The following is a 24,898-nucleotide window of genomic DNA, read 5'->3' as shown; positions in this document are numbered from 1 at the left end:
GTCCACCCAACTCTAATGGGTACCTGACTTAAGTTGCTGAAAGTAAAGGCGGTTTGTCGTTGTGCTGGCCACATGACACCCTGCTCGTTAACTGGAGGCCATAGAAAAAGTTGACCTTAACATCACCTGCCCCATAGATTGCAAGGTCTGAAAGATGAAACTTAATTTTAATAGTTAATTAACCAATTGGTTCATTTTTTTTTTAAATTGATTCTTGTGTTGTCAGGTAAAAGAAATAAATGTGCAAAGTGTCAGCTTGATCCTAGATTGGGTGTGTGAGAAATAACTATACTAACTTTTAACCAGACAGACAGACAAACAGACAGAGTGGATTGCTATAAGCTTTGTACAAAGAAAACAACACAGCACTATGTTAAAGAGCAGCCAGTCAAATCAATCACAAATGTCTTAGCCAGTACTAAATAAGGCAATGTCTTTGTTTCCGAAGATTATACTTATGACCACAAAAACCCAATTGCGACCTATATATTTTGCCACATCTCATGCAGATAAAGCTGTTTCCGGTGAAGTCTATTTAACCTTTCTTTTTTAACATTATCAATTTGATCTCTAGCCATATTACAAGGTCTTCGGGGCTCGCAAAGACCTTCCTGCAGGGAACAGTACCAAAAAAAAAAGAAGAGGAGGCAGAGGAAGCGATGGGAGGACAACATCAAAGAATGGACGGGCCTGCCAATGAAAGAGGTGCTATCCAAGGCAATAGACAGAGGGGAATGGAGAAAGACGGTCGACAAATCTTGTGTGGTGTCCCAACGGTCTAGCAGACAAAGGGATAGGTAAAGATGAAGTGATTATGATCATTGGTCAAATACAATAAAACAAATGAATCAGTGAAGGTAGGGACTAAAGAACAACTCAACAATTCGATCTGATCACTTGGTCAGCTAAATCAAGGATAGTCCTATCAAAGCAAAATTTGTCTTCAAGTCTCTCAATACTAATTAGCAATTAGGACGTTTGATTTAATAAACTAAGTAGCACTGTTGACTTCAGAAACTAAGTAGAACATTTCATTAAAAAAAACTAAGTGGGACATTTGACTTCTGAAACTAATTAGGACATGACTGTCGCAGTTATCTATGTAACTGTATAGTAGAATTAGTTCTCTAATTGATAGTGCGGCGTTGATCACTATATTGATGACGTCATTACACTATTAATATTTTCTGTGTAGACTAGAGGACTGAGTTTTTGTTGCTTGTCACAACTTCTAGTGACGTAAATTTAGTGTGTGTGTGATTTGCGTCATTTATCGTCTAGTACAGTCTCTCCATTGTTTTGTACGTTGGTACAGATAGACGTGTTTTGAGAGCTCTGGAATTTCTCCTTGGTTTTTGTTATTGGATAGCCTTAGCATTTGCCTTGGACATTTTCTTGTTGGATTATCTTGACCCCTGTTTAGGGTGAGTTTTATTTTTCATTGTATAGTTTTTCTATTTGAATTCGTTCGTATTTGTAAGTCTATAATTAGACTAGATATAGATGATTAGAAGAATCCTTTCTTTTATCTTCTATAGGGTTTTAGCGTCAAGACTAAGTTTTAGTCGTAGTCTCAGTTGAAGACTCTATTTCAAGTATTAGTGTCAAGTCTATATGTTAGACTCTGTGTCAAGTCTCAGTGTCAAGACTTGTTTATTCAGTCTCAGTTCTATATTGAGAGTACAACTTTAGGTCTACAGTCTACAGGACTGAGGTCTTTCTCTCAGTTGGTCGTCTGGTGTGCACGTGGAGTTGTACATGAGTCTGAGGTTCAAGATTCCAGACTGCGGGTTGCAGTGGTCAGACCTGATGGTGTAGTGTCAACTATGAACTTCTACTTTTTGGAATTGTCGTCAGTGGACAGTACCTGATCTAGAGGCTAGATCTACATATATTACCAGTTGTTGTTTTTGAGATTGAAGGACTATGTGATCCATTGAACTACTTATTATAGTTAAGGTAATATACTATGTGTTTCATAATTATATGAATGTTCTGTATCTAAGGAGACTAACTGGATCATTGTAGATTACATATTATTACATATTGATATTTCATACTATTATTATCAGTCATCATGAATCAGTCATTTGTAAATATATCACAAGAATAAATTTTATTGTTATTTACATCATACACTTAGTTTATTAGTTTATCTACAACTATATGTGTATGATGTGCTTGTCAGGCTGAACTTGAGCCAAAATATTATAAGTTCAGAAAATAATAACAATAATACAAATTGAAATAATATTTAATATTAATAAATATTTGCATTGGAAATATATAATAATAATTTGATAAATACAAGAATACAAGAACCTGACAAGTATTTTGGGGGCTCGTCTAAACTGTTAAAGGAGTTATTTGAGGGATTATCTCAGTCATAATTTGTTATATTATTGACAGTTGAATATTTGCTAAATAAATTTCTGTACTTGTAAGAGTATATTTTCAGATTCTAGACACTTGTTTGTGTCACATTACTATTCATAACGGTACTATGTGATTGTACCTTATTACTCAGGAAAGGCATCGTATACATTTTTTGTGTGAGACTTTATTGGTGCCAGTGTATCATATTGTTATTGCTAACATTGTATCTTATATATAATATTTTTTTTAAATTTATACTAATAAGATATAATTTTGTTACATGCTAAACTGATTGGTGGACCTAAATTGGAGCTGTGATCTGTTTGTTGGGATTCTCAAGTTGTCCTGGTGTATCTGGCTGTACCTTGTCATCAATACTCTATCTTCCTGGTGCTGAGGCAGATTCTATCTTCGCAGGAGAAAGCACAGCTAAGTGTATTTTTTTTTGGTTGCTAATAGTATATCTTGTGCTCTAATTAATTTTTCCGATTTGACCTGTTAAACTTATATTGTTTGGAAATTCTAAGGATGGAGACTAGGTTTTCTATAAATTCACAATTTATAGCGGATGGGCAGGCATTGGGTTTTACAGGAGCTGACTTGCAGAACTATGTGAAGGAACAAAGGGCGGAGGAGGAACGCATAAAGAAGGAGGAGCATGAACGATGGAAAGAAAGGGAAGTAGTGGAAGCTAAAAAGAGGCAGGAAGAATTGGAATTGGCTAGACTTCAGGAGAAAATTGTGGAGAAGGAGTTGCAGAAAGAAAGTAAATCTGAAAACAAAGAAGGAGAACCTAAGATCCAGGATAAACATAGACATATAATTGATAAGTTGGACAAGAGTTTTCAGAATATGAAGGAAGATGAGGATTTGATTGGTTTCTTGACTCTATTTGAGGCGGTGGCAACAAGATGTTGTATTGATAAGAAAAGTTGGGCTATGTTGTTATCGTACAAATTGACGTCGAAACTCAAGAATTTTATGCTGCAAGATGATCTGTTTAAGAAGGAAAATTATGATGAAGTAAAGGTTATGCTAATGAGACAGGCTGATATAAATGGAGAAACGTGTAGGAAGAAATTTCACCAAATTAGACCTAAAGAAAATGATTTCAGGGGATATGTAGCCGATTTGAAAAGGGCACTAGACAATTGGATGAAGATGGCGGAGGTAAAGGAGACCATAGAAGGCATGAAAAATATGATTGTGACAGACAGATTATTAGAGAGTGTTTCAGGCGAAGTGTATCGTCAACTTATCTTAAATAAAAGTGATAATGTAGAAGACATGTTACAAGTAATTGAAAGTTTTAAGACTGCAAGTTCAACAAAATCATTATGTAAAGAGGAAAATGTGTATGTAATGGGAGCTGCTGAAGCCACAAGTCAGAATTATGCTAGTGACAGGAAAGTCATAACTTGTTTTAGGTGCGGAAAAGTAGGTCACAGGTCAACGGAATGTTATGTGGGTGGAGCCGGAGTGAAACCAAAGCAGGTGACATATAATAAGGATGGACCAAGACATGTGTCAGGCACAAGGAATGTGTCATATGGAACTTACAGGAGGCAGTTTGATACTAGAGGAAGGAGAATGGATGGAGGGAATTAGAGAGGAGCTTACAATGATGGGAACCATGGTGGAGGAAATAACAGAAGGAATTATTCAGGTGTTGATTATACTAAGGAGAAAAACACAGACAAGTCAAAGAAAGTGCAAAACACAGGTACGCAGAGATGACTAAATTGTTCACGTAAAATTCAAAGTTGTTGTCATTCTAATCTGGCTGATGAAATAGAATATTTTACTCCATGTAGAAAAGAAACTATGTCTATTGTTGATCAGAAATTGAGGAAAAAGTCTGTAGGGAAATTACGTTTTGAAGAAGGATTATTAAATAATAAAATAGTGTCTATATTGCGTGATTCAGGATCTAGTGTTATTGGGGTAAGAAGTTCTTTAATTGAATGCAAAGACAAAATTCCAGGTAGCTACAAATTAAAATTGATTGATGGTACTATTAAGGAATATCCACTGGCATGTGTTGACATCAATTCAGACTATATCACAGGGAAATATATTGTAGCTTGTTTTGAAAATCCAGTAGCTGATCTAATAATAGGGAATGTACAAGATGAACAACATAATGAACATATTGGTGCTGCTGTTACAAAAGCAATGAAACAAAAAGAGAATGAGGCTGATATTATGAAACATTCAGAAGTTATTCAAGATTGTTATAAGTTATTTGGATCATGTGAAGATTTCTTGAGAGAACAAGTGAGTGATCCTACATTACAAGAATTATGGAATCGACAGAAGGAGAAGAGTGTGAATAATAAGACAAATGGAAGTGTTCGATTCAAGGTATTCGATAGATTATTGTATCGTGTATTCAAAGGTCAATTAGGTCAGGAAGAGAAACAACTCGTGGTTCCAGTGTCAAAAAGGGAAGTAATTTTGAAAACAGCACATGAAAGTATATTTGCAGGTCATTTGTCAGTTAGGAAAACAAAGTCAAGAATATACCAATATTTCTTTTGGCAAGGAGTTGATAAAGATGTTAAAGACTTTATTAGGAGTTGTGATATTTGTCAACGGTGTAGAATGCCACGAAGATGTGACAGAGTTGAACTTGGAAATATGAATATAGTAACAACACCATTCTACAAAGTGGCAATAGATATTGTTGGTCCGTTGGAGGTTACCGAGAACAAGAACAGATTTATTTTAACACTTGTTGACATTGCTACGAGATGGCCAGAGGCAATACCTTTAAGAAATATTACTACAGAAACTGTGATTGAGGCATTAAACACAATCTTCAGTAGAATTGGTATACCGCACGAGGTACTAAGTGATAACGGAAGTCAGTTCACTGCGGATTTATACAAGGAAGTGTGTAACTTCTACAATATTAAAATAGTGCACTCAACTATTTTTCACCCTTCGTCGAATGGGATGAATGAACGTTTCAATTCTTCATTGAAAAGTTTTCTAAGGAAAGTTAAACAAGAGAGTCCAAAGGATTGGGATAGAAAGGTTAGCGCTGCACTTTTTGCTTATAGAGAGGTCCCAAATGAAACTACAGGAATATCGCCATTTCAAATGGTATATGGAAGACAGATGAGAGGACCATTGGCTATTCTGAAACAAGTATTTGTAAACAAAGAGGAGGAAGATGAATACAGGAATGTTTACTCATACTTAATGGATTTGAAGGAGAGGTTATTTCATGTGACATCAATTGCCAACAGAAATAGTGAGGTTAAAAAGCAAAAGTACAAAATTCAGTATGATAGATACTCTACATTGCGCAAGATTGATGAAGGTGATTGTGTATTGATACTTAAACCTCAAAGAGAAAACAAATTATCTGTATATTGGCAAGGACCATTTAAAGTTATAAGGAAGGTATCAAGATTCAATTTTCTGGTAAAGAAGGGAGATAAGTTGAAACTTTACCATATCAATAGATTGATGAAATATCATAGCAGAAGTAAAGATGATACAAGTGAAACTGTTATTAATATTGAACATGAGAACAGTATTTTGTCTGCTAATATGGTGTCTGTTGTGGATGATGAGGAGGAATTTGATGAAGACTTGACAAATGAAGATATTTTACCAAGCATTCCGACATTAGAAATCAACAATAAGAAGCAGACGAATGAAGACATTTTATCACAATTGAAAGTCAACCCAGATTTAAACTGTAATCAGAGATGTGAAATAATGAAGGTGCTGGATGAATTCAAAGATATTATATCAGACATACAGGGTAAAGCAGATGTGGAAGAATTTAGGATTAAGTTGCTGGACACTAAGCCTATAGCATTAAAGCCATATACGGTACCAATAAATATGAAGGAGAAATTAAAAGAGGAAATTGATAGTATGTTGAAGTTGGGTATCATAGGACCCACAGATTCATCATATGCCGCTCCTGTTGTGGTTATTAAGAAACGTGATGGTACACTACGTCCATGCATTGACTACCGTAAGTTTAACAGTGTTACACAAATACCAGCTGAATTAATACCAGATCAAGAAGAGCTATTCAATAAACTCTACAGGGCTAAGTATTTTACTTTAGTTGATTTAACTAAAGGGTATTGGCAAATACCTATAAGGGAAGAATGTAAGGAGTACACAGCTTTTAGAGTTCTGGGGGAACACTACATGTTTCATTACTTACCATTTGGTTTAAGTGGTGCCCCTAACCATTTTAATAGAGTTTTAAAGAGTATTTTAAGAGATATTGAGAATGTATTGTTTTATTTTGATGACATCTGTATATTTAGCGAAAGTTGGGAGACTCATGTTAGAGATGTACAGAATGTTTTCGGTGTATTGAAAAGTCATGGATTTACTCTAAAACCATCTAAATTAGAGGTTGGCTTTACTAACATTAAATTTCTGGGACATAATGTAGGTCGGGGAGAAGTGAAACCAGATAGTAGAAATGTTCAGAAGATCCTGGAGTTTAAACCACCCAGTACCAAGAAGGAAGTAAGGTCATTAATTGGGTTGGTTAACTATTACTCTAAATTTATACCTTGTTATTCAGACTTGGTGTTTCCATTCACAGAGTTATTGAAGAAAGGAAAATCTGTGAGAATTGATTGGAGTAATGAGTGTATTGTGGCACTGAAAAGAATACAAACTTATTTGTGTGATTATCCTATTCTAAGATTGCCTGATCCTTCTCTTCCATTCTTTTTGCAGACAGATGCATCAGATAAAGGCATTTCAGGTATACTTAGTCAGATGAGAGATGGTGTGTTACATCCAGTGAAGTTTGTCAGTCGCAAGTTGTTGCCACGTGAACAGAAATACTTTATCCTTGAGCGGGAAGGACTGGCCATTGTATGGTCGATCAAAAAGCTAGATCGTTATTTGGCAGGAGTGAAGTTTCATCTCCAGACCGATAACAAGGCATTGTCATTCATAACAAATAGTAATTATTGTAACAAAAGAATAACTAGATGGTGTTTAGCACTTCAGGATTATTGTTTTGATTCTGTCCATTTGAAGGGAGAATTAAATGTTTTTGCTGATGTATGCTCAGGACTTGTATAATTTTTTTGATTCATTTGAGCAATCATGTACTTATGTTATATTAATTTTGATATTGATTAAATTTGATAATGTAACTATGTAACATGCAAACAGTTGTAACTTTAACTGTACAATTTTGAGACAAACATTATTTTGTCTATTGAAGTGTATAATGAAGATTTTTTATTGTTGAGGTAATCATAATGATTATTGGTTGTTGAGGATTTCTCAGTTGTTTTTCTCAGTGAGATTTTGAGGTCTCTTTCTGTAATTCTTGGAAACGTATTTGCAGTATTGATTTTGGTGAAGTTGATTTTCTGGAGAATTTTCTTGCAGTTTTTATGATAACTGGAATTTTTTTCAAAATTGCCAGTTCGTTGAGGAGGGGGAATGTCGCAGTTATCTATGTAACTGTATAGTAGAATTAGTTCTCTAATTGATAGTGCGGCGTTGATCACTATATTGATGACGTCATTACACTATTAATATTTTCTGTGTAGACTAGAGGACTGAGTTTTTGTTGCTTGTCACAACTTCTAGTGACGTAAATTTAGTGTGTGTGTGATTTGCGTCATTTATCGTCTAGTACAGTCTCTCCATTGTTTTGTACGTTGGTACAGATAGACGTGTTTTGAGAGCTCTGGAATTTCTCCTTGGTTTTTGTTATTGGATAGCCTTAGCATTTGCCTTGGACATTTTCTTGTTGGATTATCTTGACCCCTGTTTAGGGTGAGTTTTATTTTTCATTGTATAGTTTTTCTATTTGAATTCGTTCGTATTTGTAAGTCTATAATTAGACTAGATATAGATGATTAGAAGAATCCTTTCTTTTATCTTCTATAGGGTTTTAGCGTCAAGACTAAGTTTTAGTCGTAGTCTCAGTTGAAGACTCTATTTCAAGTATTAGTGTCAAGTCTATATGTTAGACTCTGTGTCAAGTCTCAGTGTCAAGACTTGTTTATTCAGTCTCAGTTCTATATTGAGAGTACAACTTTAGGTCTACAGTCTACAGGACTGAGGTCTTTCTCTCAGTTGGTCGTCTGGTGTGCACGTGGAGTTGTACATGAGTCTGAGGTTCAAGATTCCAGACTGCGGGTTGCAGTGGTCAGACCTGATGGTGTAGTGTCAACTATGAACTTCTACTTTTTGGAATTGTCGTCAGTGGACAGTACCTGATCTAGAGGCTAGATCTACATATATTACCAGTTGTTGTTTTTGAGATTGAAGGACTATGTGATCCATTGAACTACTTATTATAGTTAAGGTAATATACTATGTGTTTCATAATTATATGAATGTTCTGTATCTAAGGAGACTAACTGGATCATTGTAGATTACATATTATTACATATTGATATTTCATACTATTATTATCAGTCATCATGAATCAGTCATTTGTAAATATATCACAAGAATAAATTTTATTGTTATTTACATCATACACTTAGTTTATTAGTTTATCTACAACTATATGTGTATGATGTGCTTGTCAGGCTGAACTTGAGCCAAAATATTATAAGTTCAGAAAATAATAACAATAATACAAATTGAAATAATATTTAATATTAATAAATATTTGCATTGGAAATATATAATAATAATTTGATAAATACAAGAATACAAGAACCTGACAATGACTTCAGAAACTAAGTAGGACATTTGACTTCTGAAATTAATTAGGACATTTCAATTCCAAAACTAAATGGGACATTTGACGTCAGAAACTAAGTAGGACATTTCAATTCCGAAACTAAGTGGGACATTTGAGTTCAGAAACTAAGTAGGACATTGGAGTTAAGAGACTAAATAGGACATTTGAGTTTAGAAACTAAACTGAGAATGGCTACCTGGTTGTGTGGTATGCGCGCTGGACTGTCGTTAGGTCGTCTCGAAAGTCCTGAGTTCATAACTTGCCCGCCCAGTCCACCCCCCGGCGTCCTGCTGGAAATTTGGACCAGGAAGTAGACCAACTCTGACGGAACATCCAAACAAGTAATACATTTTGAAACTTAACAAGTAGGACATTTGAATCCAGAAACAAAGGGAAGTAATGAGCTACAATGGACCTCATTCCCCAATCGTAAACAAACAACATTTAGCCACGTGATAATATTGGTAAAACAATGAAAAAAAACTGTCACGTGATAGCCTGTGTGTGTTACGTAATTTGTATAAAAGAGAGAGAATCACGTGACTAAATGTTGTTTGTTTACGATTGGTGAATGAGGTCCATTGCTAAAAACAATCTCAGATCGACAAAGATGGTGAAATGTCAAAAATGTTTATATTGAAAAGATCCGGTACCACATAATTAAGAATAGCTTATGCAAACCTTTTCTTATGAAATAACAATCTTACGTATTTTAAGAATTTGCGCTCCATATTGTAGTTGTTTTTTTTTTTAAACAAATTTTGACGTAATAAAAAAAAACTCTTACCGGAAGTTAGTAGTGTAAATGGAGACTTATGGTTATCAGCTCTTCTAAAACTATGTTGTTTACACTAGATCTGGGTATATTTTGGATACACTCTCCGGAATGGTATTTTTTAAAAGTATTCTTGGGTGTATCAACCAAAGGTCGTTTCGTATGTTGCATTTAAAAACAAAAACATAACACAACAGACTGACCATCTAAACGATGTACAATAAGATGGACAACATATAAAACGTTATGAGGCCGGAATAACCAAAAGAAAATTAAAAAATATGAAGGCTCCCCCCCCCAAAAAAAAAATGAAGCGCCCCCCCCCCCCCAAAAAAAAAAAAAACAGACTGATAGTTTAAAGTTGGACATAATAGTGTACGTGACAAGTGCCACTTTATTACTTTACAAAATTACTTTCTTCTGCTATACATTTCGCCCGTTTTTTTTTTGTTTTTTTTTCACATATGAAAGTAGTTCTAGTCTGCAGGCACGGAGGGATTTCTCTATAGGCAACACAAGCTACATCCGCGGAGATATATTTAGCACTGATAAATAAAGGGACACAATAGGGCCCCCCAGTCGAATCGTCAGACCTGTGACGTAGCAACGAGCTATTGGTCTAGCTGCCCACGGGTTGTGATGTCACAGGTCAATGCTCAGGCATTCTCTAACGATTGGTCTCGCCCCATATTTCAAATGAATTAGGGCCCAAATATGGAACTCCCTGCAGGATTTCAGGGGATGGCAGGGGGGGCAGGGATCAAATCCGAAGCCCCAGTGATGACCTTATGTTTACATCGCTCCAATGAGTTTGATAAATGGATAATATTTACAGTAAACAACAGAGAATGAACCATCTTTACACTTTCGGCCAATGCCTTGCGGATGTAGGAAGTCACCTCTAACAAGGAGCTCATGCTCTCCTCTAGTTGAATGTCTGCTAATCCTACTTCAAAAATACAATCAAGCTAGTTTTCTATTCATTATGTTTAATTACAGGACATGTTCGCAATATGTGGGACGGCCTTGACCTACGACATCGCAACCTGTGGGCTGATTTTGACACCCAGTTCGCCTTTGCGTACGTTTGAGGTAGTGAAGAAGATGAGGGCCTTATTTTTCAAGCGCAGCAACACATTGTCTGTTAGTCTCCCCGCCACTATGTAGACGCGCAAGGATTCGGTAAACACCGTAAAAAGTCTAGGTTTATGGTGTCAAATAAGCTGGGTGATTTATCTTCATGTTCGTAAAACAATCAAAACTGCTTCCCATAAACTCGCAGTAGAATCAAGGACCTAGAGAACTTCACCAGTGTAAGTTATTTAATAGTCTATTTTATAACCGTAAGGATGTAACTTATGTCAGCCTATTAGGGATTCTTTCATTTCTCATTTAATTCCATGCATTTATTAGTGAAATAATACCATTTAGATCTAGATCTAGGATATTTAAAACACTATACTTGTCTAGATCTAGACTAGACGTGGACCAAACTGATGGGAATTGCCCAAGTCTATGATGAAGTAGGGCCTACTGTTGCGGCCCACGAGGGAGCCAAAAAGTTTAATACAACAAAGTAGAACATACTCATTTTTTTAAAGTAACGTCCGTATTTTATAAGTCAAGACGTCACTAGACAAGACGAAAACGTTGTTTTTTGAGTAATCTATCTATAAGCGTGTATGGGTTAGTGGGAAAGGGGGGGGGTATATCGAGGCATGTATTCTTTGTGGTCGTCTAATTTTCCGAGGCTTCGTTTCCTTCAAGTTTACTTAAAGCTTGTTGTGTGTATGATCATTTTAAGAGAACTTTGATTCCAATATAAGTTGACACTGTGATTTCAAGACTCTAACCAGCACATGAGGCATACAACAGGACCGGGGCTTCAAGGGGTGGAGACTACCCAGGACTGAACATGCAATAAAAAAATAGTGCAAGATGGACCATTGTCCATTTGGTTATTATGGAACCGCGTCATTAAAAGTCCTAAACAACGACCTGCAACGTGACAACCTGTGGGCAGAGGAGGCCAATAGCTCGTTGCCACGTCGTACAGACCTATGACGTGGCAACGAACTATTGGTCTAAACTGCCCACATGTTGCTACGTTGCAGGTCAGTGTCTAGGTCTATTGTAACGATTGGTCTCGCTTAAGTTGCCACAACTGCAGGGAAAAATTGGAAATCATGTCTCATATTATTATGGGCTGTCACATGCGTCGTAAATTTTGTCTTAATACACCTAGAAAGACATTTTCTTTTCAGATATATAAGTGAGTTGCGCACAACCAAAATGGGGGGGGGGGTGTATTCGAGTGTTTTGGAACAAAGTATTTGAACTCCTCAATCCCTAATCCAAGGACCCCTTTTTCTACCTCGCGATTTCATTTTGTATATAAGCCTTTTCTTATTTAATAATTATTTATATATTTCAAATATTTTAGTTTACTTACATATAACTATGTGTATTTGTGGTCCAGTTGTTTCGTAAATTCCAGAAAATAAATTAATTCTTCACATATTCTATTTATTTTTGGTGAATGATTATGTGAATTTTATTTTAGCTCATTCTGTTCTTTCTTCGTCGTTTCTCCTTTCAGTACTTTCAGTTATTACTTTTGACGATTGTAAGAAAAAAAAAATAACGGAATCTATTTAGTTAAAACAAAATTGTTTTAACTTTAATTTTACTAATTTAAATTTTAATTCGTACCATAAATAGAAAAACGAATCTTTGGAGGAAAAAAAATTTGAAGCAGGTCTCGTCTTAGTGATAACTTATGCTTCAGATTTTATTTTTATTTTTTTATTCTAACAGAGAAACAATTAAACAAAATGGCAGGTGCTTATGCTGATTATGTCCAGGACTGAAATAGCTGCTCCATGTTTCAAGATGTGGGTAGTGTCTTGGTCACAGATAGAATACGGCTAGAGACTTTTGACAGCTCTTGAAGTACTGCGATACAAAGGAGATCTGAAAGACATCTGGTTCTCGTGTATACATCAAATTTAAAATGAATTACACTCATGCAATGTATTAAAGAAATGTAACATCTTAAAGCATAAACATCACGTTCAGGATGTCACTAATGAGCACATCATAACATCATTATTGTATTGTATGTATAAAAACAACTTAACTCACCATCGCATTACTAAGTAGTAACAGTCATGGATTGGTTCAAGCCCATTCTAGACAACACCACAACCCAAGGTTTGAACATGTATAGCCAGCTTCGGAGTAACTACGGGCTTCCATTAACTTCTCTTCTGGCGTTACTGCAAGCCCACAATTCACCCGAGGGCGCGAGACAGAAACCGGAACTCCCCATGTTATCAGAAACATCCTTAAACCAGAAGGGAATGACAGGCGTCTCTGTGTCCTCTTTCGGGCAAAAGAAAGCTGATTTGTCGGGACATTATCGAAGAGAAAGAAGAAGATTGAGAACTGATTTAAAGGTGACCTTTGATGACTCGTGCCAGAAAATAGAAGAAGCAGGTGTAAAGAAACCCATCCAAGAGAAGAGAACTCTCGATACAAGCGGGCTTGCTTCCCTTAACGACGAGCAGCCGACTACAAACAACGGAAGCCTCTTTTCCGCTTCGTTAAATGTACGAAACATGATACGTACCGACAACTGGTACCAACAGCACCTGATGAACAGGAGACTGGGGCCAAGCGATTCCTTGCATCACCTCTCGTGGCAAAGAAAAGAAAGCTACATCTTTCCTGATTCGTCCTACGAGTCTTCTTCGGACCACAACGAGGGCGAAGGTCAACGGTTGGTGCTGTGCCAGCAAGTGAGATTGAACGAGAGACGAATCTCTCCGAAACCATTTGTAGCAGTCCCCCACCCGGCATCAACTAGGGTCTTCAAAAACATCAAAACGGATTCTGCACGCGGCGTGGAATCTCCAGATTCTGAAGCAGGCAACAGACATTCAGCACCGGGAGGTGGGGCTATTTCCAAACATGTCCACGTGCAGGACGATCTCTATGGCGTGGCTCAGTCTAGAATCTCGCGAAGGAAAACTACGGTCCTCACGAGGGCGAGATCCAAACGAGCTATTCGATCCCAGGGTAAGAAGAGAAAGAAAGTAAAAGAGAACGCCCTCGTTGTGACAAATCCAGAAGAAGACTCGACATTCTCCGAAGTCTCTCCGTGGAACTCATTTTCTTGCGCCAGTCCGGTGGATAAATCAGACAACGGCTCAACCATCACGCCCATTGGCGGAGTCAGTCAAGGGACGAAAAAGGAAGTAAAAAGGCCAAAACTAAAAAGGAAGCCTCTGGTTATGGTTAAGAAGAAAGCGGTAAATGACAAAACAAAAAAGTATAAGAGGATTGTGGCGGAAACAGTGCAGATCATGGACTCCTCCGTCCAGACGTCACTATCAGCAAACAAATTTCAATCCGACAAAATTGGAGATGAAATTTTTGGAAGACTTCCAGACAGTCCAAGTCAGAGGTTGAAGAACATTGCCTGCTGTAGGGCTCTTCCTGCCCCGCCGCCTGAATCAACGGAAAAGCTTCCTCATATCGCAAGGTCAAAGTGCGATGAAGAGCCTGTTGCAGGGGAAATAGCCACGCCCATGGATCCGGTAGCACAATCCCAGTCCATTAGCGGGACGCCCAAGTCCAAATTTACTACCTTCATAGAAGCGGTGAGAATTGTGGAAAGGGGAAAAGGTCGAAAAATGAGCAATAGCCTAAGATTAGACCCGCCATGGATTGGCTCAGAGGAGGAGACGTCCGTCACCGAGACAGTTTTTCAAAGCAAGAGCAGTCGCCTCCCCTGGACTTCAAGGCCATCATCTAGGCACTCTTCGCGTCCGTCGTCTGCTATTAATTCCGCCAATAATGCCATGAGCTCCACGAAACCTGCCAACTACGATCCCGTGGAACTTCTCAGAAGGTTCCGAGAGAATCTGGGCACCACCAGAGGTAAAGGGCTTGGGGCTACTGCCCGCACTGAAACACCTCGCCCCCGTAAGCCCAACGCAATTCAATCGATAATTCACTCCTTGCAAAAAAAACGAAGACAGTGTACCCTGGTGCCTATAGTATCCTGCATCTCCCACGATAATGAACTAGCTTTCTTCAAAAACCCATCCTGTGTTAAAAAAAAACAAGGAGCCATCTCCAAACAAAAGAGCTCAGTGGCACGTGAGGCAGGGAAAATACGCCAGCCGCAAAAGAAAAAAACAAGGAACATTAAAATGAAAAAACCTAGATCTAATCAAATCATCAAAAAGAAAATTTACTTGTAAGCTAATCAAAGATACACTTTATGAAATATTGTCTTCATCTAAAGAGTGTAAATATTAAAAAAGTAACAATCATCATTAGTATGTTGTTGTTTTTTTCTTTTATTTATATAACAATCTTTTTTAATTTATTCTATATTATTATTATTTTCATTTCAATTTTTGCAAAGCTTATATCAACTCACTATGTCTGTCAGGTCAAAAGTTTGTACACGTTAATTCGCCGACACACAATCTCGGATCAAGCAGAAGTTTTGCACCATTATTTCTTTTACTTGACAACACAATAATCAATATCAAAACAATTAGCCAATTAGTAAATTAACAATTTGCAGGCCTAATAAATTAATTTGTCTGGTACCGTATCTCGAACAATGGAAAGAAATTGTACTTGACTGAAGTGGTGGTATAAGTTCAATACCAAAAGCCAAGACAAAGATGTAGAAGTACTAAGAGCCTCATTATATTGTTTTTAATAGACGAGATATAAAAGCCAATGTGTTTTCTGGTCGAGCCAGTACAATTATTGGCCCTATTAATTTGGTTTATGGATAAATTGTTAATTACAATTAATTATTGTATTAAAAAGTTCAACGTAGTGATTTCAATGAATATTTCCTGTCTGCTATTCCGTGGATTTTGTTGAGAGTGTTCTCCCCTTGTCACTGCACTATATTCAACTATCTTGCACTCTCTCTGTGTCGTGTACAATTACTTCACTTTGAACAAATGCAGTAACTTGCTCGTAATAGAAATTCTCATTTTCATACAACTAAAAATAGATTTCTAGTTAGTTCGAGCAAAGGGAAAACCTAAGGTTAGGAAGAGTATTTAAACAAGGGAAGACAACAAGCGTCTCTCGTTGAGTTATTAAAATATTATTTACTTTCTGTCTCTACTAGTGAAATTAAATCATGTTGTGTATTTGTAAAAAGTAAAGTTCCCCTTTTCAGACCATGCGGTCAACAGGGCAGATGATGTGAAGTTCATCTGTTTCTGTGGCCCACTGTTAACTAGGGTGTCATGTGGCCAGCACAACAACCAACCACCTTTACTTTTCCCCAACTCATGTCAGGTACCCATTAGAGATGGCTGGACTAAGGATACCAAAATTAGGAATCCCAGTCTTCACCAGGATTTGAACCCGGGGTCCTCCGGTTCAGAAGCCAAGCACTTTGCCACTCAGCCACCGCACCTCTTTGTGTATGTGTAGTGTGTGTTTTCAGGATGCCATGTTGAGGAATTAAAATTTTTTATTTGGCTGAGAGGATTTCAGATCTGTTTCTCTCACTGGAATAAGTATCTCCAGGATTACAGAGGAGCTTTGTGTCATTAGACATTGTTCTATACATACAAAAAAAATGAAAGTGTAAGCCACACAATCCCATGGTATTACTAAGTTTGCTTTGTTCATCACTTTAAGTATTTTATTTTAACGTTCCTTGACATTAAGGGACCGGGCTATATAAATTCATTTCAACTTCTATGTCACTGCCAAACAGCCAACCATTAAACATTAAAAAATCTATAATAGGAACACTGCTTGAGTTCGATTCCAGCTCGCTGACATCTTCCACCAGGTATGTAAAAGTAGAATATCCCTTTCAGACCTTGCTGGCCAGATCGATGGCCAGTGGTTAAAGAGGGTATCTTGTGGACAGCACATTTAAGAACTGCCTTTACTTTCCTCAACTAATGTCAGGTACCCATTGGAGTTGGGTGGACTCGGGGACATCCTAAAAATTCAGAAATTCAAAATTCCAGACTTCATTGAGATTTGAACCTGGGGACCCCTAAGTTCAGAAGCCAAGCTATTTACAACTCAGCTACCTCAACCCCAGATGAAATTTGTACTAAGACATAATAATCACCAAACTCAGTGAACACATGAACAAGTTTCCACATATATTTCATTGAGTTACATGTTTGTTTTCCCAACCAACTAGAGACAAATATTTTCAGGACTGTTTTATTAGTTTTATGAACATGGATTGCTCATATGTAGGTCAGTGAAACAAAAAAATGATAAAGCCAGCCACTTTAAAATACAAGGTATCAAGTAGGACTCAAAGTAAACTATTTACACAGAGATACTTCACCAACACACACACACGCACACCAACACTTTTTAAAGTCTTTTTTTCATTACAAAAAAATATTCAAAAACAGCAAAAAAATACAATAAAAATATCATATTATTTCCCTTGCAATGAAAAAAAAAAAATCTTTTAGACTAACCATAAAATGTAAATCATGAATAGTGTAAAACTTTTTAGTTTACATTTCCTAGTACAAATATTGACACTTTAACCATCAGTCAAAACACAAGCAAGTCATAAGATACAATATGTCAATGTGAAGTTATGTACAGTTTTGATTCATAATTTGACAATCAACATCAATCATTTGTCCCTACACATCTCATCAACCATGTATCAAAGACACTTTCTCTTTATATTCACATTTTTTTTTTTATTAAATTAAAAAAAAAAGGAAACAAATCTGTAAAAGTCGCCCCCCCCCTTCCCCCTCCAATTTTTCTTTCTTGAAAAACAAAAAATTGTAACTTGTATACTAAGAGAAAAAATAACAGAATCAAAGAGAATGTGGTCAACAGAAGGGTCACAGGGCATACCTGTTGAGTTGACCAAAAGTAAGTTGCTAGAATCAACAGACTTAAATTTTTAATAAAAAAAAAAACACTTTCATGTACCCAGCACATATGACCTTTAAATACATGGCATCTTCAATTACCTCTATAGCATTATCAGATTGTTTAGTTAAAGTTATTTCTAGTTAGTATTTAGCAGCGCTACTCTCTCTCTATGTGTTATACAAAAAGTTATAACTCAAGAAAACAGAATTGAAAATAAGCAGAGCATCTCTTGGTCCAAACTTTCCTGACATGACAAGTCCACAGTACATGAATCAAAGTCAGAATTAAACCAGGACAGAACTAGCTTGAAGTATAAGTGATTCTGTCCCCTCTTTATATTGCTTTCAAAATGTCGAAATGTCTTTCAAAAGCATGAACTAAAGAGTTTTGGTTTGTTTCAAGACTGTGGACTATTAAGTTCTTGGCATGTTTCTCGAAAGTTTAGGAAAGTAAGAAGTAAAGATATATAAAACTAAATAAAAGCAAGCAGTACAGATGACTACTCAAAGAGTGTTAGTATGCTAAATAAGACAATTCACTAAACAATGCCGTCTAAAATTTTCAAATCTTACCAACAAAATTAAAATTGTCTGATGGTTAAATAAGAAAAAAAAAACATTCCCTCCAAGAAACTTTTAAGTTTCCATCTATCCAAAGGCTTATCCAAAAAAAAAAAGTTCAACATAAGATTACAAAATTAGCCAAGAAAAAAAAAGGGTCCAACAATTTCAATACTTTTCTTTAAAAAAATAAAAACAATCAAATGTTAGTAAAAAAAATAATGAGTTAAGCCTTGGATTTAGGGAAGTACAAACACAAGCATTTAAAAAAAATAAAATGACTGTGTTTGAAAAACAAAGTAATGCATGGTTAGTTTGGACAATCTGCCTTATGGATTGTGCAATGTAAACAGGCCCAGTTGGTCAATATTTTATGTAACAGAACTCTAGAAACACAAACTTTTACATCAAAACAACACAGAAAAAAACAAAAGGATCTCACAAAACCTTCGTCTGAGATACAACAGTTTATCTGGGGCACCCAACAATTAAAACTGAACTACAGCTATGTCACTACAAGTATCTCTAGTTATCAACCATTTCCTCCTAAGACTCTAGTCCAACTGAATGTCTCATGACGTAGTGTACAAAAATTTCTTTATATACATTTCATATGTAAACCAAAAAAAAATTAGAATATCCCAATGATAAGGTGGAAGCAAGTAATGGAATTCAATTAACATGATAGAAATAGCAAGACACTGACCAATGTCAGATTTTGAATGACCACCAATAAAGTCAGTAAGAAATGTATAAAAACCGTTTACCAGATTAAAGGTCTGGATTATTACAGACTATACACTATTGGTTATATAGAGAAGTAATATCAATGTCTACTTGCCCCCACACACACAACATCATCATGTCTTGTTTACAATCTCTTTTGAGCACATCCACCAAGTGACAGAAAGAGCGCAACAAACTTGTCCCATCCTATGCTCAATGTTAAATGATGAAAAGAAGTTATATTTATTAGTAACAAATGTCCATCTAGCCACAACAACACAAGCACCTTAGATAGGTAAAACAGTCAGTGACCTCCCTTGGGTTTGTGTCCCATAGCACTCCCTAGAGCTTGGTCTTCTGGGCAAGAATTATCAACATCATGCATACAGCCTAAAACCATTTTAGAATTTAGAATGTTAACAATAAATAGATGACTGAGGCATTAACACAAACACCAGGAATTCCTAATAATGTGAGACAGTAGAGCGTAGTGCAGAGTGATAATCCAATGTCTTTGCACACTGAATAGGTTACAAACGTGACCAAAGCTGATAAAAGGAACTACAAGCAGAGAATGGAGCTATGATAACTAACCCTTCAATGATTGAACTATGAAGCAGACAGCCCATTGGTTAACATTTCAAATCCATGCCAATTATGACAATTCCAGAATGAGACACTGGCTCAGGATATCAGTTAACCCTTAAGATGCGTGTGGTACTTTAGCCTCTAAACATGAATATTGTAATTTCATTTTGTATGTTTTCATTGTAAAACAGCTCAGCACTTTAAGGGTTAAAAGAAAAAAGTGTCAGGAGAGCTGAATGACCTGAAACCACTGAGCAATTCATCACAGATGTAAGACTTGTTAACTTAACATGCCAATTGTTGGTAATGAGAAAGATGAATAAATAAAAAAATTAATTCAACACAAGGCTTTTGAAAGCTATCTTACTATTCCATATTTATCAGCTTAGGTCATGTATATGATATTACTGGTGAATCCATTGTTTTAGCCTACTAATGATAACAAATAAATGACCTGAACAAATGCATCAGTTCCAGGATAAACAAATGATTCAATACAAAATTGATGAAGTTATAACTATAGTGATGACAAGATAATCTCAAAGTTAGAAGTCACACAAAACAATGGGGAAAAAAACAAAGTGACTAAACTTATTTTGTATGTACTTGGTACAAAAGTCATTAAAAAAATACATTATTTTACTAGGAAGAACAAAAAATTGAACTGAAAGCAAAGGATCAGTGAAAGTGAAAGCAAATTCAGGTATTAATGTAGATAGAAACTCAGGTATTAATGTAGGTATAAACTCAGATATTAATGTTGGTATAAACTCAGGTATTAATGTTGGTAGAAATGATGACAGAATAGACAGTAAGCCAAAGTAATGAAAAGTGTCACCAATGTTGGATGTTTCAATTGTATGGAATTGAAGTAAAGCTAAAAAAAAATTATGGGAGTAGAGATGATACTTAGAACAATTAAAATTGTTAAGTTATAATGTATATTTACACTAAGCACTCTATGTTGGTCTACATCGAAGTCTACCAAAACCAACATGAATGCCTTACTTTAATGGAGCCAGTAGGTTTTAATGTCATGAGAACTGTGTACTAGTGGAAAGAAAGTTGAATGTTTTTCACACCCAGAAAACAAAAAAAAAAACAAGAAGTAGACACAGTCTGAAAAAAACTTGATTTAAAAATAAGGCAAAGTCATTTTAAGTGCCATTGTATTTGTGCAAACAGAAACACACTATCAGAGTCTGTATTTGTATACAATGTAAAAATGTATCAAATTCAACACATTTCATAGAAGCAGCTATTGATATCCTTCAAATGTCCTATGAGACATATATACATAGAATGACCATAACATCGTGTGGGTATACATATATATATAAATGGTAAAAGATCTTTAAAATAATGATATGCTTATCTATCATTGTACTCAAAATTTCCCTTTAAATGTGTTAATTGAAATAACTTTATGTAAAGAAATTAAAAAAACAACTCTATCAAGAGTAGAGTATAACATTACATCTGTTTAACAATAACCTTACAAAAAATCTCTAGAGCATCAAATGTTTAAATTTTTAAAAGATAAAATTAGAAAAAAAAAAAGGTACCCAAAAAAAAAAAAACATGTACATGACTAAACTGTAGGTCTTGCTTTAACACAGACTGACAAGATATTGCAATTGGATCAATAAATAAAACAACAAGATGTATGGTGTGTAATAAACTTGTACAAAAAAATAACAGTCACTTCCAGGACAAGCAGATCATAAATCAGTCATGAGTCATTTTAAGATCTCCATTACACCAAATGTTACTTATAAATCAGTATATCATGACTGTATTAAGGGTACAACATAGCGCCTTTCAGGTTGTAGATACCAAAGTGAATCTTGGAAGTAACACAAAATGCCATTGATGTAATTTTATATATATTTAGTAATTTGAAATATTATAATACCATTTATAAATAAACATTACAAATTACCTGCAGTCAATAACTACAGCACCCATGAAAGTCAAAGATAAATTAAGCCCACCATAAGACAAACCCGCAGATACAGTTACACGCATCCCATGCACATGTTTGTCTAAGGCACACAACTATTTTAAATCACTTCCTACACAGGGTGACAACTAGCATTTCTTCACAGGTTCAGGTAAATAAATCTCCACCTCCCCATCAACATTGCTGGCTGGCGTCACAGTCGACTGCTTCATGGCGGCCCGGCGCTCCGCTAACATCTTCTTTCTAGCATCGTCTCTGGCCTTGGCTGCCTGACGAGCTTTCTGCGCTCTGTCGGGGGATGAGTCAGGTGTGTCCCTGCTGCCATTGGCTTTAATGTTTTTACGTCTAGAACCTGGCAAGAAGAAAAACATGTATGCATGTATACATTGGGACTTAACTATAATGAACTTTTCTTTTAATACATTTATACTTCTTAACCAAATCACAATTATAAGAACCCAAGAATCTACTGAGTTAAGCAATCGCACCTGTAAGTCTAGACAAAAATATGTCAACAAAAACAAATAAATAATACAATTCAAGGTTATAAACTACTATTGACATCATTAGAATATACAAATCAAGTGTATATTTTTTTTGAAGGCTAGAATTTGACACTCTGCTTACTTTTTTTTTGGCTGATTTCTGAAACCCACATTTTATCCTAGTTACTCTACAGAATACACAAGTAGTTGGCTTGTAATTTAAATATAAGTGTCTAAGTGGTAAAGTGCATAACATTTCAAGAGAGAGAGGGTCAGGATTTCAAGTCCTGGTGAAGACTGGTATTTGAGCATCTGAATTTTTAAAATTTCCCCCAGTCCAACCAACTCTAATGAAAGCCTGTTATTAGGTATGGAAAGCAAAGGCAGATGGTTGTTGCCTACATAAGACGCTGAATAACTAACTATAAGCCATTAAAAGAAATGAGCTTTACATTCAGAGGCATAGTGAGCAAAACATGCACACGGGGCAAGAAAGTTTATTGGCGCCTCCCTCTGCCATTTCCCATAAACATCATATAGAAATATAGGCTTATAAATAAAGAGTATTTAATAAAAATATAATACCAATAACCTTACAATGTACTACTAAAACATCTACAATAATTTAATTTTTTTTTGCGCCTCTCTGCATGTGGCATCCCCCTGAAGGTGGCGCCCTGGGCATTGTGCCCCCCCTTGCCCCTTCACTACGCCTCTGTTTACATTATCTGACCCATGGACCAAAAGTCTAAAAGGGGAACTTCTTAAAAGGCAAATCAGAGTCCTGAAATCCTAATCTAAGACGCAGAATCTTCGGGTATAGTGTCCCTTAGTCTCAAAGTCTCCCTCTACACATTCCTGATGTTACCTGGAGTATGTGCAGGTGTAGCTGAAGGTGTGCTGGCCTGGGACACACTGCCAGACTTTGGGCTGGAACTGGCTGAACTACGTCTGGAAGTCTACAGGAAAAAGAAATTCATGAAAACTTGAACAATGAAATGAAACAAACAAAAATTATAACATAACATGTATCATAGAACAACAGCAACATAACATGTATCATAGAACAACAGCCACATAACATGTATCATAGAACAACAGCAACATAACATGTATCATAGAACAACAGCCACATAACATGTATCATAGAACAACAGCAGCATAACATGTATCATAGAACAACAGCCACATAACATGTATCATAGAACAACAGCCACATAACATGTATCATAGAACAACAGCCACATAACATGTATCATAGAACAACAGCCACATAACATGTATCATAGAACAACAGCCACATAACATGTATCATAGAACAGCAGCCCTCGGGTATAATAGTTATTGAGAGAAGGAGATGAAAGTGAAACAGACCAGCTACAACAATGACTAGCCATGGATATCAAACTTGGCAACATCGCTTGCCTAGCAGCGTTACACAACTGATACAGAGATCAAGTTAACATCAGACTTGACCATCCAGGTCCCAGGAAAAAAAAACCCACCTTCAAGTCAGATGAGCTATCTGGACCTGTATTGTCACCCTGGTCCATAAGGTTAAAGGAACCAAATAACACCACCCATATCCAGCCTGACAACATATATATTGGAGCTTGGGAAACATCCCAGTGAATAAATAGTTAAATATTTAGCTGAATTCTTGTTTGCCTTACCAATTTAGGAATCTCCTGCCAGCCATTGTCTTTCATCAGCTCAATCTCAGCAAACATGTCATCAACATGATCAACCTGAGTTTTGACCATGTCCCAGAATCCCTCAAGGTCTTCCCATTTAGTCTCTCTCTCATCTGGGTCAGGTGTCTGTTCAACAATAAATTAATTAGTAAATGGGAAAACTCTAAAACCTATTCCATATAAATCTGGAAACTTTCAAACAAATTAGTTAAAAAAAATAATGATGATAATTTCTCCTTCATTTCATGAAACAACCAACTACTGCAAATGTTGTTTTTTTTTTCAGTAGACTAACTAAAAAAGTAAAGCTACATATTTTTAAAGTACAGCTAGTTGATGAATGATGAAAGTGTGTTTTTCTATATTACACGTATGAAATGATTTTATAAAAAAAAAAAAAAAAAAAAGCTTATCTTGCAGCCATATCTATTAATGCTTAAACATTTATTTCCCTTTTTCAATAGGGAACAAAATTAATTAATTAACCCTTTTTAATTAACTAGTTGGTTAATTTTTTTTTAGTGACTTTTAGTGTTTTGTTAGGAACAATGACTAAATGTTCAAAGTTTCAACAGACAGATTGTGGCGGATGTCAGGTGGCAGCCCACATCTCAGGGTCTGACAAGGCGTGGAAGCATGATGATGTCCACACCTACATCATGCACTCCTTTGTGCTGAAGAGAGAGGAGCCCCCATTTTGTGAGTACTGTGACTCTCGTCTCATCATGGAACATATCCTCATTGATTGCCCCAGATACCAGGATATTAGGGGGAGGTTTTTTAGAGTGCACAACTTTAGGACACTGTTCGATAGTGTCGACCCTGGGAAGGTACTGGGCTTTAGCAGGAGGTGGGGTAGTCTACGAAGATTTATTATGCAAAATTGTGAACATAAAATATTTACAAAAGATTTTTACTAAATTATTAAATTTTTACTAACTTTAAAATTTTAACTGTGAATAGACCTTGTTTTTAATGACTTAACTAAATAAAACTTAGCTCTTGTGGTATGAAGGAAGAGTAACCATTTAGGGATTATGGGCCTGACATGGCCTAAAGTGTGCAGATGTGCCAAAAAACTCCAAGACTGGAAAGTAAG

The 24,898-nt window shown here is 36.0% G+C and overlaps 2 protein-coding genes across 6 annotated transcripts in view; one reads left to right on the top strand and one right to left on the bottom strand.

The window, feature by feature from the left end:
- The first annotated feature begins 11,038 nt into the window (after positions 1–11,038).
- On the top strand, positions 11,039–15,208 carry LOC129921792 (uncharacterized). Its single transcript, XM_056004649.1, has 2 exons — positions 11,039–11,173; positions 12,678–15,208. The coding sequence occupies exon 2, from the start codon at positions 13,031–13,033 to the stop codon at positions 15,128–15,130; it is 2,100 nt and encodes a 699-aa protein (XP_055860624.1). The 5' UTR covers positions 11,039–11,173; positions 12,678–13,030; the 3' UTR covers positions 15,131–15,208.
- Positions 15,209–17,019: 1,811 nt separating this feature from the next.
- LOC106072302 (uncharacterized) overlaps positions 17,020–24,898 on the bottom strand; it is a 131,997-nt gene continuing 124,118 nt past the window's right edge. For all 5 annotated transcript variants that reach the window (XM_056045521.1, XM_056045526.1, XM_056045524.1 and 2 more), the window contains 3 exons: positions 23,779–23,925; positions 22,974–23,064; positions 17,020–21,972 (listed from right to left, as the gene is read on the bottom strand). In XM_056045521.1, the coding sequence (XP_055901496.1) occupies positions 21,749–21,972; positions 22,974–23,064; positions 23,779–23,925 (462 nt within the window). In that variant the 3' untranslated portion in view covers positions 17,020–21,748. The remainder of the gene's footprint in view (positions 21,973–22,973; positions 23,065–23,778; positions 23,926–24,898) is intronic.

This window comes from Biomphalaria glabrata, chromosome 11 (genome assembly GCF_947242115.1).
Source record: "Biomphalaria glabrata chromosome 11, xgBioGlab47.1, whole genome shotgun sequence".
Taxonomy (NCBI): domain Eukaryota; kingdom Metazoa; phylum Mollusca; class Gastropoda; family Planorbidae; genus Biomphalaria; species Biomphalaria glabrata.
Note: the sequence above shows the minus strand (reverse complement) of the source record. Positions and strands in the feature narration are given on the sequence as shown.

What these genes read in the sequence shown, in the direction of transcription:
- LOC129921792 (XM_056004649.1), top strand. Translation starts at nt 13,031, where the DNA reads ATGGATTGGTTCAAGCCCATTCTAGACAACACCACAACCCAAGGTTTG.